Raw genomic sequence first — 15,299 nt, 5'->3', positions numbered from 1 at the left:
GTATTAAAAAAATTGATAAAGTATTAAATTTATGATGGTACTTTTTTAGAGGTTTAAAATGCAAAATTTAAAACACTCATTTTTTTATCCTTCAAAGATACATTAAGTTGTTGGAGTTGGTAGTGTTGGATGAAAGTCCAGCTAATTTAGGGAATTATCATGGGTTTATAATAAAAAAATACTATTTGGTACGAGGCCTTTTGAGGGAATACCAAAGTAGAGCCATGAGAGTTTATTCTCAAAGTGGATAATATCATACCATTGTGGAGAGTCGTGTTCATCTAACATGGTATTAGAACCATGCCCTAACTTAGCCATGTCAATAGAATCCTCAATTGCCCACGATTGAAATATGTCGAAACAAATAACTGAAGCAGAAGAACATTTTGAGGGAACTTGAAGCGGAAAAACAACTTGAAAGTACTTGAGGGGAGAGAGCTTTTGAACATAGGAACCTTACGTACTTATGTTTTGTAATTCTTCTATTTATTTATTTTTTGTACTAAACCTTGTGTACAAATAACTTAAATCTCATAAGTATTTACAGTGTAGATTGTACATTTGATCTCCTCAACTTCCTCCTCAAGTTGTTAATACCCCTTAATAACAAATCTAGAGTTGTTCAAATAAAAAACTACTCAATAATTATCCTAAAATTGCTATAGGTTAATAATCTCTTTTACTAAGTCAAGCTTATTAACTCACATTGGAAATGATGAACTTTGAGTTTTAAACTCTCCAAAGCTCTAACAAGTCGAAGTCCAGACGAAACGGGATCTTTAAACCAAAAAATTTAGGATTCAAAGCCTAACGGATCATATTTTGTTTGAATTTTGGACCAAACGTCGAGACAGTGTGAGGGATGGACGAACTTTGGGTTTCTAGCTCTCTGAAGCTCTAGTTTGTAAGAGTTTGGAAGAACTTTGGTCCAAACATCAAGAAAGACTCTAGAAAAAATGAGTGTAACTGGTAAGCGCCAACAATGCTGGATTTGCAAAGCTAGAGGTACTACTAGGATCCTTACAAACTTTCACAAATAAATATATTTGTACTAAAAAATCTTTGTATTTCTTGTACATTGACAAGCCTTTGAAGATGTAATAGAAAGGCCTATTGAATCCTCTCTGTCTTGCTTCTTGTAATTGCTCATTTCGGTACATGAAAATAATCGGTGGTTGGATTCATTTCACTAACAAGCCCATGTATCAATGAACTCCGGCCAAAATGTCGAGACGAACTCTGGAAAAGACGAACCTTTTATTTGAAAACCCTCAGAAGACTTACAAGGTCAAGGTTTTGGCGAATTTTAAAGGCAGCAAATTATGGGTCTCTAGCCCTCCAAAACTCCGACCAATCTAAGTTTAGACGAACTTTGGCACAAACTTCAAGAAAACTATAGGAAGGATGAACTTTGGGTTTGTGGACCTCAAAATCTTTACTGGGTCGAAGTTTTATCCAGACGCTAAGATGGGCTTGAGAAAAGACGAATTTTTGGATTCTAACTCTCTAATGCTCTCGTAAAGGAGTTTAGAAGAACTTTTGTCCCACACTTTTGCCCACTACAATAAATTATGAAATTAAAATAATAAATAAATTTTTTAAAAATATTATCAATGACGCAAAGGGTCGCTCAAAGTCCATCCTTTATGTACCTTTTCGAGTTTTGGAGAGTTAGGAATTGAAATTTCGTCCTTTTTTACCCTTTTCGAGGTTTAGAAATTTAAAAACCCAAAGTTCATCCTTTCTGGAGTCTGTCTCAGCATTTGAAGGGCCACATTACAAAAATTCACTCTTCATATAGTTCGTGAAGAAGTTCGTCCAAACCCTGACCCGTCGGTGCGGAAAGCTATAGACCTAAGATTCGCTGCCAAACTAGGGACCTTATACAACTTTGAAGGATTATGAAACCAAAAGTTCATCCTTTCTAGAGTTTGTCTCGACATTTGATCCGAAGTTTATCGAAACATGGACTTGTTAGAGCTCCATCGTGCGGGAAGCCAAAAGTTCATTTTTTTTCTGAAGTCTACCTTAATGTTTGGACCAAAGTTTGTCGGTTCGTCACATTGTCTCGACGTTTGGTCCAAAATCGTCCAAACTTTGGTCCATTAGGCTTAGAAACCTAAACTTCATTGTTTGAAGAGCCCGTTTCGTCCAAACTATAACATGTTAGAGCATTGTAGAATTAGGAACCCAAACTTCGTCCTTTCCAGAGCTTGTCTCGATGCTGGTGTACAAGTTAGTCCTTTCTAGTGTTCGGATAAAGGTTCACCCAAACTTCATCCGTTCTAACCCTTTTCAAGCTTTGGAGAGTTTGAAACAAAAGTTCATCTTTTTTGGAGTCCGTCTTAGCATTTGGACCAAACTTTGACCAATTACATGTTTGGAGGAACACACACTAGAAGTTTGTCCTTACCAGAGTTCGTGTCGAAGTTCATGCCAAAGTTTGTCAAAACTTTGACCCATCAAAGCTTTGGAGGGCTGGTGACCCGAAGTTTGCTGCCTTCAAAGTTCGACAAAACCTGGGGCCTGGTAATTCTTTGGATGGTTTTGAAACTAGAAGCTTATCCTCTCTAGAGTTCGTCTCGACCTTTGTGTTGAAGTTTGTTGAAAGATGAACTTGTTAGAGCTCCATCGTGATGGGAGCCGAAAGTTTATTTTTTTTTTCCAAAGTTTTCCTTGATGTTTGGACAAAAGTTCTTCCAAACTAAAGCTTTAGAGAGTTAGAAACCCAAAATTTTTCTGTCCATCAAACTATCTCGACGTTTGGTCCAAAGTTCATCCAAACTTCCATCCATTAGGCTTAAACCCTAAACTTCATGGTTTGAAGAGTTTGTTTTGTCCTGACTTTGACCTGTTAGAGCAATGGAGAGTTAGAAACCTAAAGTTCATCATTTCTAGAGATTGTCTCAACACATGCGTACAAGTTAGTCCATTCCAGAGTTTGGACAAAGGATTGCCATAATTCATACTTTTTTACCCTTTTCGAGCTTTGGAGTGTTAAAAACCCAAAGTTTATCTTTTCTGGAGTTCATCTCAGCATTTGGACCAAACTTTGACCCATTAGAGGTTTGGAATGTAACAAACCCAAAGTTCACCCTTCCTAGAGTTGATCTCGAAGTTTGTGTCAAAGTTCGTCCAAACTTCGACTCGTCGGTGCTTTCGAGAGCTAGAGACCCTAAGTTTGCCAAAACCTAGGGCCTAGTAAGTCTTCAAATGGTTTAGAACCTAGAAGTTCGTCCTTATCAGAGTTCGTCTCGACATTTGTGTCGAAGTTCATCGAAACATGGACTTGTTTGAGCTCCATCATGCTAGTAGCCAAAAGTTCATTTTTTTTCTAGATGTTTGTTCTAATGTTCGCCCATACGAGAGCTTCAAAGAGTTAGAAACCCAAAGTTCGTCTATCTGTCAGAATATCTCGACGTTTGATCCAAAGTTCATTCAAACTTTGATCCGTTAAGCTTAGAAACTTAAATTTCATTGTTTGAAGAGCTCGTTTCATCTAGACTTTGACCAATTTGATAAGGATCACAGTGTTCCAAATGTTCCAACTAGACCTATTACACGATAAAAGGCCAAGAAGATTAAAAAAGTATTCATTCTTCATCTACACAATTGGATAGGCTCGGTTCAACCATCATTTCATGTGTTACAAGTTGATTTGATTGAGGAAGGACCATTCGGAGCTTTAGAAGTGAATATTTGCATGGTTGAAGTAGCGGATGAAGTTGCAAGCATCATTTCAAGAGTTGTTAGGAAAACTTTATTTATTATTTTTAATTTCATAAAGTTTGTAACGGTGAAATTGACTACGTCTTTTGTGCAGATTTAAGGGGATCAGTATTAAATCATGGCCACTAACTTCTTTTGTGGGGAGACTATAAATACCCACAAATTATTATGTAAAAATGAGATTTGTGAGGAATAAAATTGTTCTCTCAAGTTGAGACATCCCCTCTTAGAAATTCATGTATTATCTTTGTCGTTTCTAAGTTGATGGTGTTAATATAACACATGCGAAAGTAATTTGGATCTTAGGCACTCTAAGTACATCAATTATAGTAAATTAGCTAGCATGTTCAAAAGAATTAAAACTCAATGAGTTTGAATACTAACCTTTTGTCGCTCAAGTTTTTTTTCCTCACGAACCAGTTTCGAGCCACCACTAGTGTCTTCTCCACTATTCTCCGGCCTTAGAACAGGATTGTGGAATCCCGTAAGTGACTAATCTTGGGAGGGATTAAGTATATATGAAGAGAGAGTTTGTGAGAGGTTTTTCTCAAGGTTTTTTCCAAAGGAAGACTGTAACGCCCCTAATTTCCTTTAACCTAATTAGTGACGTCACCCATGCATATATAACTCATTAGCAGAAGCTCATCATAAATAACCTTGGAAGAGTCTTCCATAAAGGATTATAAATCCAAAACAAAACCTATCTCCGAAAATAAATGTTCAATAACTGAATTCAAAATAAACCCAAATAAAACAAAACTCAATACTATAACTTAAAACAGCCCAATAAAAGTAAACTCCTAGAAATATTCCATCTCCAACTTCCATTGTGTCCTCAGCTCCGCCGTCAACCGTACATTGGCACCTTGCCTTTACCTGAAAAATGTAGGTAGCACGTGGCTTGAGTATTTTATGAAATACTCAGTAAGTCATCCCACTGTTGGGGTTAGGAATGCAAACACATGCAACATATGAGTGGGACCTAACTTTTCATAAATTTTTCATAGCCTTGGGCGCTTTTCTATTCTGGGTAGGGTTGAATGTGTGATACTCCTTCACACATGGCCCATGTACGTGTACATGGACCCACCACGCGGGCTCATATACGTACCCCCTAAGCCTAGCTTGGTCGGGCATAACGTATTACACGTCGCCGGACACAATAGAACAGAAAAGGGCTCGCATGATATCATAGCGAACATAAATATCGTAATTCATCCTTTCGTATCATAAAGGGGAAGAATCCCGATGCACGTGACATACATATATGCATGAGGTCCCTTAACATATCTAACATGGCATTACATAAGCAGTGGTAACATCGCATATACGTTTCTTACATTACATGGCATCTCACATGACCTACATTACATGGCATATTACATAGCATGAAAGTACATTCCAGTTCCATAAACATCTCATGACATGACTCAATAATTCTACGTGTATCTATGGCATCGATCAACATATTCATGGCATATAATTCTAACATCTCATTCATAACTTCACATAACATAAACAGTCAACACTCAACATAATTCATACATCACATAACATACACAATCTACAGTCAACACATTTTATACATCACATAATCATATCACATAAATATGGTGCATGCAGGGGCCACATGACACGCATCATCATACACGTAGTAAGCTAACTCCAACAGTAAGGTCACTTACCTCGATGGTCTTGGTTGAAGTTACTCTCAACGAGCTAGTCCCAACGGTTAAATACGCCCTATGACAACCACGTAAGAATTTAGAACCTTTCATAAGGTACCCTAGCTAAACCTCATGCTATTTATCAAAATAAACCCCCCGACCTAAGCTGGTTTTTAACGTTTAGGAGCCATACTGACCTCGGATGGTAAAACTAAGGGCAGAAACGGCTTCGAACGGATCGAAAACCTTGGAATCGATATACTATAGTTATACCGAGTCACCAAGCCGAGCTGCCGAGCCGACCAACTAAGCCGCCAAGCCGAGCCGCGGGATTTGACATAGCCGAGTCGCGGGTTTTGACGGAGCCAAACAGCCATACACGTTAAGCCGAGCTAAGCTGCCACGAGATACGCGTGCGAAGCAATGCACGCATTTGCTGGGCTCGTATTGGGCCGGAATGAGCGCGGCCCGTGTTCGTCTGTGGACTACGCTAGAGACCTAAGTAGCTCGACCCGAACCTTTTGTCTTCCTTACCCGGAAGACCTTGATAACCCTAAATGAAGGTGCGTCGCTGCCGATGATGACACAGTCTACCCACTTCCGATGACGGTGATGTGGCGTCTTCCTCCTTCTGTTCTGACGGCCTACCTTCTTCAACGCGGCGGTCCCGACGTTGATGCTTACTTCCACCCAATTCTTTCTCCGAACCAGCAACGCTACTCGATTCTGAGAACTCCTCGAAAAACCAGCGGACCACCCACACATTTTTTCCTTGCTAACCCTCTCGATTTTTCCCGTACTCTCAGACACCCTCGAAAACCCTAAACGTTTGGAGAGCAAAAGTTGTTTCCAAGGAAGGAGGAGAGTTGAATATGGGAATATAAAAGGTCTTTATGACTTTTACATTAGGCAGTAACTTCCTTGTTAGAAATCGCACCTTTTCTAACGAGAATAAAATCTTAGCATAAAATTTAAAATAAATAAAACAAAAATTCAAATCCTTACATTATCCCCTCCTAAAGAGGACTTTCGTCCTTGAAAGTCTCCCTGGCCAGAAATAACTCTGGATACTTTTCTTTGATATCATCTTCTCGTTCCCGTGTAGCCTTCTCCATGGGTTGGTTTCTCCACCACACCTTGACAAAAGCAATGTTCCTGGTGCGTAGAGTCCTTACCTTACGATCCAAAATTTCCAACGGTTTTTCCTCATAGCTTAAGTCTTCTGCCACTTCCAGAGCCTCTATCACATGCATGGGATTGGCCATATACTTACGAAGTACTGATACATGAAACACGTTGTGTACCGTTGAGAGCGATGGTGGTAGGGCTAACCTATATGCGACGAGCCCAATCTGCTCCAAAATCTCAAAAGGTCCTATAAAGCGTGGGCTCAATTTACCCTTGCGTCCAAACCTTAGAACACCTTTCATTGGCGCCACTTTCAGGAATACCTTGTCGCCCACTTCAAACTCTAGATTCTTTCTTCTTAAGTCCGCATAGCTTTTCTGTCTACTCTGAGCAGCACGCATTCTTTTCCTGATCTTTATACTGCTTGATTCGTGACTTGTACTAATTCGGGACCCACCAACTCACGTTCCCCTACCTCATCCCAGCATAATGGTGTCCTACACTGTTTTCCATATAATGCTTCATATGGTGCCATGCCAATTGTCGTCTGATAACTATTGTTATAGGCAAACTCCATGAGATGCAGCTTCGAGTCCCAACTACCAACGAAGTCAAGTACACAGGCACGTAGCATATCCTCTAAAATTTGATTTAAACGTTCTGTCTATCCATCTGTCTGTGGATGGAACGCTGTACTGAATTCCAGGCGAGTACCTAACAATTTCTAGAGTCTGTGCCAAAACGCTGAAGTAAAACGTGGGTCTCGATCTGATACAATTGACACTGGAACTCTATGCAATCTGACGATTTCCTTCATATATAACTGTGCCCAATTGTCCACTGTGTAGGTGGCTTTACCAGGGAGAAAATGCGCTGACTTTGTTAACCTCTCCACGATTACCCATATGACCGTGTAACCCTTCAATGTTATTGGTAATCCCACTATAAAATCCATGGCAATGTTCTCCTATTTCCATTCCGGTACACTGAGAGGCTGTAATAATCCTACTGGTCTCTGTCTAGGTGTCTTGACCTGTTGGCAAACAAAACATCTACTCATGAACTCTGTAATATCCTTCTTCATTCCACACCACCAAAAGTGTGGCTTTATATCTTGATACATCTTGGTACCTCCCGGATGCATGGCGAACGGGGAGTTATGTGCCTCCTTTAATATTTCATTCCTTAGCTCTTCTACCATTGGCACACACAACCGACCTTGATACAGTAGTCCTCCATCAGATGCCTTGGTGTATCCCTCAGCTGGCTCTGCCTCCATCCCGTTAAGTATCTTTTCCAATTCAGAGTCTCTTACCTGAGCATCAACAATTCTCTGACGGAGGGTGGGTTGTATAGTCAGTTGAGCTAGGTGTGCCTTAATACCTTCCACTGCCACCATTATTCCAGCTTGCTCAAAATCTGCCTGTACCCTGGGTTCACTTGTAATTAATGCTGATGAATGAGCTGTCTTCCTGCTTAGGGCATCTGCAACCACATTGGCCTTCCCGGGGTGATACTGAATATCAATGTCATAATCTTTGACTAGCTCCAACCACCTCCGCTGTCTCATATTCAACTCCTTTTGAGTAAAGAAATACTTCAAACTTTTGTGGTCAGTGTAAATTAGAGTCTTCTCTCCATAAAGGTAGTGTCGTCATACCTTTAATGCGAAAACCATCGCTGCCAGTTTTAAATCATGTGTGGGGTAATTCTTTTCATAGTCCTTCAACTGTCTAGATGCGTAAGCAATCATCTTCCCTTGTTGCATCACACACATCCCAAACCCTTCTTTGAAGCATCGCTGTAAATAACATAGTTTCCTGTACCGTCTGGCATTGTAAGCACTGGCGCGGTCACCAGCTTATCCTTCAGCTCTTGGTAACTTGTTTCACACTCCTCGGATCCTACAAACGCTACAGTCTTTCGGGTTAATTGCGTAAGAGGTGCAACTATCTTGGAAAAATCCTTTATGAAGCGTCGGTAATAACTCGCTAAGCCTAGAAAGCTTCGTACTTCAGTAAGTAATAGGACGATTCCATTTAGTGACCGATTCCACCTCGGTAGGATTTACTGACACACCCTTCTCAGATATCACGTGCCCTAGGAAAGCGACTTCTCGTAACCAGAATTCACACTTCGAGAACTTGGCATATAGTTTATTTTCTCTTAGTATTGTCAGGGCCATTCTTAGATGTAACTGATGTTCGTGATCCGTCTTTGAGTACACAAAGATATCGTCTATGAACACTATGACAAAAGTATCCAAACATTCCTTGAACACGCGATTCATCAGTTCCATAAACACCGCAGAGGCATTAGTAAGTCCAAATGACATAACCACATATTCATAATGACCATACCTCGTCCAGAAAGCTGTTTTTGGCATGTCCTCATTTTTAATCTTGATCTGATGGTAACCAGATCGAAGATCGATCTTTGAAAACACTGTTGCCTCCCTAAGCTGATCAAATAAGTCCTCGATCCGTGGAAGGGGATACTTGTTCTTCACTGTTCTCTTATTTAGTTCTCTGTAATCAATACACAGGCGCATTGATCTATCTTTTTTCTTGAGAAATAGCACTGGCGCACCCTAAGGAGAAACGCTAGGTCTAATAAATCCCTTATCCAACAGCTCTTGTAGTTGCGTCTTAAGTTCTTTCAGCTCAGCTGGTGCCATACGATACGGGGCCTTAGATATTGGACCGGTACCTAGTTCCAGCTCTATTGCAAAATCTACCTCTCGTGTCGGAGGAATTCCCGGTAAGTCCTCTGGGAATACGTCTGGAATCTCACTCACCACTTGCAAGGTGTTTGGGAAAACCTCCTCTTTCCTAGTATCCACAACGCTGGCTAGTATAGCCCATGCTCCGTGCTGGACCAACTTCTTTGCTTTCAACACTGATATAACCTTTGGAACGGTACCCAGACTCATGCCCTTGAATTTGAATCTGGTCTTGGACGGTGGTGTGAACACCACTTCTTTCTTGTGACAATCTATGCTAGCATGATTTTTCGCTAACCAATCCATTCCCAAAATTACATCATACACATGCATATCAAGTACTATCAAGTCTACTTCTATTTTAACTTCTGATACTAATACATGACTATCTTTTACTCTATAAGCAGCAATCATATTCACCCCTGCCGAGGTGCCTACAGAAAATCCATGCAATAAAGGCTCTAATACAAACTTAGATTGACTAACAAAAACAGTAGAAATAAAGGAATGCGTAGATCCTGAGTCAAACAATGTCAGAACAAGGTGCCCAAGAACAGATAGTGTACCTGTCACCGCTGCATCCGAGTTTCCAGTATCCTTGCTGGTAGAGGCATAAGCTCTTGTTGGCGGACGGTTCTGAGGGGGGTTGTTCGCGATGCGTAATGGTTTCTGTTGATTTCCAACATCAGTAGTACGACTTCCAGGACAGTCCTTAGCCAAATGCTCTTCCTTTCCACATCGAAAATAGGCTCCAGATCAAGCCAAACACTGGCCTCAATGATTCTTACCGCAATCCTTACACTTGGGCCTACTCTCTGACCGGTTCTCACTGCCCTGCTATACACGCCTATAATCCTGGCGCTGTCAATCGGATCGTCTCTGTGTTTGTGGAAACGACAATTCATTTCGGTCAGCTTGGTCGCGGCGTAGCTTCTGTCCCACTGGTGATAAAGGGGGTTCACGCGAACTATCAGATCCTTCCATAGCCTTAGCTGCTCTCAGGGCGGCAGCGTAAGTGGTAGGCGCAAACGCCTCGACAGTGTTATGAATCTTCGTATCTAACCCCAGTACAAATCGTCGGGCTGTCTTGTAGTCTGTGTTCACTAATTCTGGGGCAAAACGCATCAGCTTAGAAAATTCCCTGGCATAGGTAGTAACAGTACGCCCTCTCTGACTCAATTGGGTAAACTCCTGCTGCTTTCGCAGTTGGACATCCTCTGGGTAATATTCTTCAGAGAAGGCATCCTTGAACTCCACCCACGAGACTGTAGCACCCTCAGGTCTAATAAGGTCGCGGGTGGCCTGCCACCACAATTCTGCATCATCACGCAGCATAAACGTAGCACACTCTACCCTATGGGCCTCCGGGCAATTGGTCAACACAAATACTGACTCAATGGACCTCAACCACATCTGTGCCACCGTTGGATCTTCAGATGCCCCCTTAAAAGTTCGAGGGTCACCCCTCTTGAAATTCCGCAGGTACCTAGCCTCCATAGTTGATGTAGAAGTATTCGCTTGCTAGTTGGCAGTCAGATTTTGAATCACAGTTTGTAATGAGTTTACTAGGGCAGTTGTAGGATCCGGTGCAGCCTAAGGTGCCGCTGGTGGTGGAATAGGCTGCTCTACAGAATCCTCCCGTCTCCCATTCCGTCCCCTTCCTCTTCCTCTACCCCTAAGTGGGGGTCGTCCCCTAAGACCTCCTCCTCGAGTTCTAGGTGGCATCTAAACAGTGCACGTAACCACTACGTCACACACTTATCTAATACATTCTATTCTAACATTCGTAGTCATGTAAGTCACGCATACATACAACTATAGCATTATCATAACCATCCGACAGTAATGACATATCATAACTCATGTCAACATATAAAACATGTATATCATATCATTCACCACAAAACACACATTCACTACTACATACATCATTTAACTAAAAAGCTTAACTTTTTAAAAAAAGGCATACCTGACGGTGACGGCGCGTTTGCTGGAGGACCATGGAAGTACGTTAGGCCTACAACATAAGCCAGTCTACAAGATCTATGACCTAGGGCTCTAATACCAAATGTAAGGCCCCTAATTTTCTTTAACCTAATTAGTGATGTCACCCATGCATATATAACTCATTACGCGGAAGCTCATCATAAATAACCTTGGAAGAGTCTTTCATAAAGGTTCATAAATCCAAAACAAAACCTATCTCCAAAAATAAACGTTCAATAACTGAATTCAAAATAAACCCAAATTAAACAAAACTCAATACTATAACTTAAAATAGCCCAATAAAAGTAAACTCCTAGAAATATCCCATCTCCATCTTCCATGGTGTCCTCAGCTCCGCCGTCAACCGTACATTGGCGCCTTGCCTTTACCTAAAAAATGTAGGTAGCACGTGGCTTGAGTATTTTATGAGATACTCAGTAAGTCACCCCACTGTTGGGGTTAGGAATGCAAACACATGCAACATATGAGCGGGACCTAACTTTTCATAAATTTTTCATAGCCTTGGGCGCTTTTCTATTCTGGGTAGGGTTGGATGTGTGGTACTCCTTCACACATGGCCCATGTACGTGTACATGGACTCACCACGCGGGCTCATATACGTACCCCCTGGGCCTAGCTCTGTCAGGTATAACGTATTACACGTCGCCGGACACCACAGAATAGAAAAGGGCCCGCATGATATCATGGCGAACATAAATATCGTAATTCCTCCTTTTGTATCATAAAGGGGAAGAATCCCGATGCACGTGACATACATATATGCATGAGGTCCCTTAACATATCTAACATGGCATTACATAAGCAGTGCTAACATCGCATATACGTTTCTTACATTACATGGCATCTCACATGACCTACATTACTTGGCATATTACATAGCATGAGAGTACATTCTAGTTGCATAAACATCTCATGACATGACTCGATAATTCTACGTGTATCTATGGCATCGATCAACCTATTCATGGCATATAATTCTAACATCTCATTCATAACTTCACAACATAAACAGTCAACATAATTCAGACATCACATAACATACACAATCTACAGTCAACACAATCTATACATCACATAATCATATCACATAAATATGGTGCATGTAGGGGCCACAGGGCACACACCATCATACAACACGTTGTAAGCTAACTCCAACAGTAAGGTCACTTATCTCGATGGTCTTGGTTGAAGTCACTCTCAACGAGCTAGTCCTAGCGGTTAAATACGCCCTATGATAACCACATAAGAATTTATAACCTTTCATAAGGTACCCTAGCTAAACTTCATGCTATTTATCAAAATAAACCCCCGACCTAAGCTGTCTTTAATGTTTAAGAGCCATACTGACCTCGGATGGTAAAACTAAGGGAAGAAACAGCTTTGGATGGGTCGAAAAACCTTGGAATTGATATACTATAGTGATACCGAGTCACCAAGCCGAGCTGCCGAGCCGACCAACTAAGCCGCCAAGCCAAGCCGCGAGATTTGACGGAGCCAAGCCGCTGGTTTTGACGGAGCCGAGCCACCGTACATGTCAACCCGAGCTGAGCTACCACGATATACACGTGCGAAGCAATGCATGCGTTTGCTGGGCTCGTATTGGGCCGGAATGAGCGTGGCCCGTGTTCGTCTATGGACTAGGCTAGAGACTTAAGTAGCCCGACCCGAACCTTTCGTCTTCCTTACCTGGAAGACCTTGATAACCCTAAACAAAGGTGCGCCGCTGTCGATGATGACACAGTCTACCCACTTCCGATGACGGTGACGTGGCGTCGTCCTCCTTTGGTTCCGATGGTCTACCTTCTTCAATGCGGCGGTCCCAACGTTGATGCTTACTTCCACCCGATTCTTTCTCCGAACCAACAACGCTACTCGATTTCGAGAACTCCTCGAAAAACCAGCGGACCACCTACACGTTTTTTCCTGGCTAACCCTCTCAATTTTTCCCGTACTCTCAGACACCCTCGAAAACCCTAAATGTTTGGAGAGAAAAAGTTATTTCCAAGGAAGGAGAAGAGTTGAATATGAGAATATAAAAGGTCTTTATGACTTTTCCATTAAGGTAGTAACTTCCTTGTTAGAAATCGCACCTTTTGTAACGAGAATAAGTGCTAGCAAATATCTTTTCATTTTTGGCAGCAAAAGTAAAATCTTAGCATAAAATTTAAAATAAATAAAACAAAAATTCGAATCCTTACAAAGACCTTCCATATACCATGATCACTCTATTTATAGAGTCATGTTTGCATGTTGATGTAAATTTGAGATCACCAAATTTTGACACTCAAAATTTCACTCAAATGTTTGAGATTATGTGTCAAGCATGCAAGTTTGAGTTCACCAAATTTTGACACTCAAAATTCCACTAAAATTTGTGGGGTTTATTTGGCAAGCATGCAAGTTTGGTTAAACCAAATTTTAACACCTCAAAATTCTACTAACATGGATTTATCCATCAAATGAAGTCAACATTTTGACTTTCTTCATTTTAATTTAACAATCATTTTGAATAATTAATTTCAAATTAAAGTAATATTAAATGATTAATTAAACTATTTAATTAATATTTAATATTAATTCAAATGCCAATCCCAATCAATTCCGACACATATTTGATTAAGATATTTAAATCTTATTTAAATAGATTTAAATATCTTAGATTCTCTCTTTTTGCTTAATTAGTAAATAAAACAAAAATGTGGTTAAATATATCGTATATATGTAGTGCATATTCCCTTATTTGAATTTGAACACTTCGAACTCACTCTTCACACTGTTCTATGGTTTAGTCCGATATGAGCTAGCAGAGGGACCTAATGGACCTATAGATCATGGGTTCCAACAATCCAAGATTAACTAGTTAAACTCATTAACCTTGTTAACCAACATTCGTTAACTACTAGAACACTCCACTATAGCCTAGTAGTTGCACTCCCCTCACTATAGATATATTTCTGTCCATTTAATATAACCATGATTAGTAAGTCGATCCTTCACAGGTTGTTCGTAACTAGAGCTGGATTAATTTACTGTTTTACCTCTGAAGTTACTTCTTGTTCCTTATGTCTCACTGATCCTCTAATGAACAATTGGTTTGTGGTCCAACCAATAAACCGAATCCCTCTCAGGCCAATGAGAGGGTGGGGCCCCTTGTTCAAGACCTGGAGTCAGTGCTTAAGGGAACTACCTCTCTTCTATCCCTAAAAGTGGGTAGGAGTGAATTCCATCTTGCACCCCATGTCCCCAGCCATTCACCCAGTCTTACCCCTGAAATGGGAGGCCTATTGAGTCGGTGAACTCGAGCCACTCTCACCCATGCAAATCTAAGGATAATTTCGAATAAACAGAAGTTCATTGTTAGCTCTGGATTAAAATCGAGTTACCTAGGTTATCGAATAAAAAGAAAATCAGTCTCAACAGTGAACGACATTATAAAGTGAGAGTGATTTTCTTCATGGTCCGATCTTATGCAATACTCATTGCATAGGACACCCCCACTCACATGTTTCCACATGTACAATTTAGTGATCACATTGTTTATGTCATATACAAAAGTGGGCCACATTCACAGTGTCCTCAAGATAAGGTACTCAGCCTTATCCCCATACTTTCAAGAGTTTATTATAAGATTTGCCCCAATCGTGGAGACCATTGATTATAGGGTACCCACCTGATCAAATAGGCTAAAGAATGTAAAAAAAAAACCATTCAGATAAGTTAAAATTCCATCAATTTTGTTACAAATGTCTTTAATTAGGTTGGAAAAATAAATACCAAAATGATTTGCATTTCTAAGAAATTAGATAATGAATCTTTCATAAAAAAAGAGTGGAAAATGGATCTTAAGTTGTCATATTTTACTTAAAAAGACTAAAAAGAAAAAGCGGAGAAATTAAAAAAAGAAAAGGCTAGAAAGTATTTCTCTACACGAAAACTAAAAGGGATGGTTTGTAAAATAGCATATTAATATTTCAACTTAAAATTTTTTTAAATACTTCATAAAATTTAGTAACTTATTATTTTAATGAACCTATACTTGACCAACT

At 40.4% G+C, this 15,299-nt stretch overlaps 1 protein-coding gene across 1 annotated transcript; it reads right to left on the bottom strand.

The window, feature by feature from the left end:
* Window positions 1–9,114: 9,114 nt before the first annotated feature.
* On the bottom strand, window positions 9,115–10,743 carry LOC111436714. Its single transcript, XM_023074430.1, has 3 exons — window positions 10,189–10,743; window positions 9,813–9,975; window positions 9,115–9,764 (listed from the first exon to the last, which is right to left on the bottom strand). The coding sequence occupies exons 1-3, from the start codon at window positions 10,741–10,743 to the stop codon at window positions 9,115–9,117; spliced, it is 1,368 nt and encodes a 455-aa protein (XP_022930198.1).
* Window positions 10,744–15,299: the final 4,556 nt, after the last annotated feature.

The sequence above is a fragment of the Cucurbita moschata genome, unplaced genomic scaffold, assembly GCF_002738365.1.
Source record: "Cucurbita moschata cultivar Rifu unplaced genomic scaffold, Cmos_1.0 Cmo_Scf00059, whole genome shotgun sequence".
NCBI classification, from domain to species: Eukaryota; Viridiplantae; Streptophyta; class Magnoliopsida; order Cucurbitales; family Cucurbitaceae; genus Cucurbita; species Cucurbita moschata.
The sequence above is the reverse complement of the archived record's forward strand: the minus strand, read 5'-3'. Positions and strand labels throughout refer to the sequence as shown.

Bases quoted from the DNA above. Each gene is read 5' to 3' on its own strand.
- LOC111436714 (XM_023074430.1), bottom strand. From the start codon at position 10,743: ATGGAGGCTAGGTACCTGCGGAATTTCAAGAGGGGTGACCCTCGAACT. The intron at 9,976-10,188 runs GTGGGACAGAAG...CGATGTGGAAAG, and splicing joins GTGAACCCCCTTTATCACCA to GAAGAGCATTTGGCTAAGGA. The intron at 9,765-9,812 runs GTACACTATCTG...TGTTTGACTCAG, and splicing joins CTCGGATGCAGCGGTGACAG to GATCTACGCATTCCTTTATT.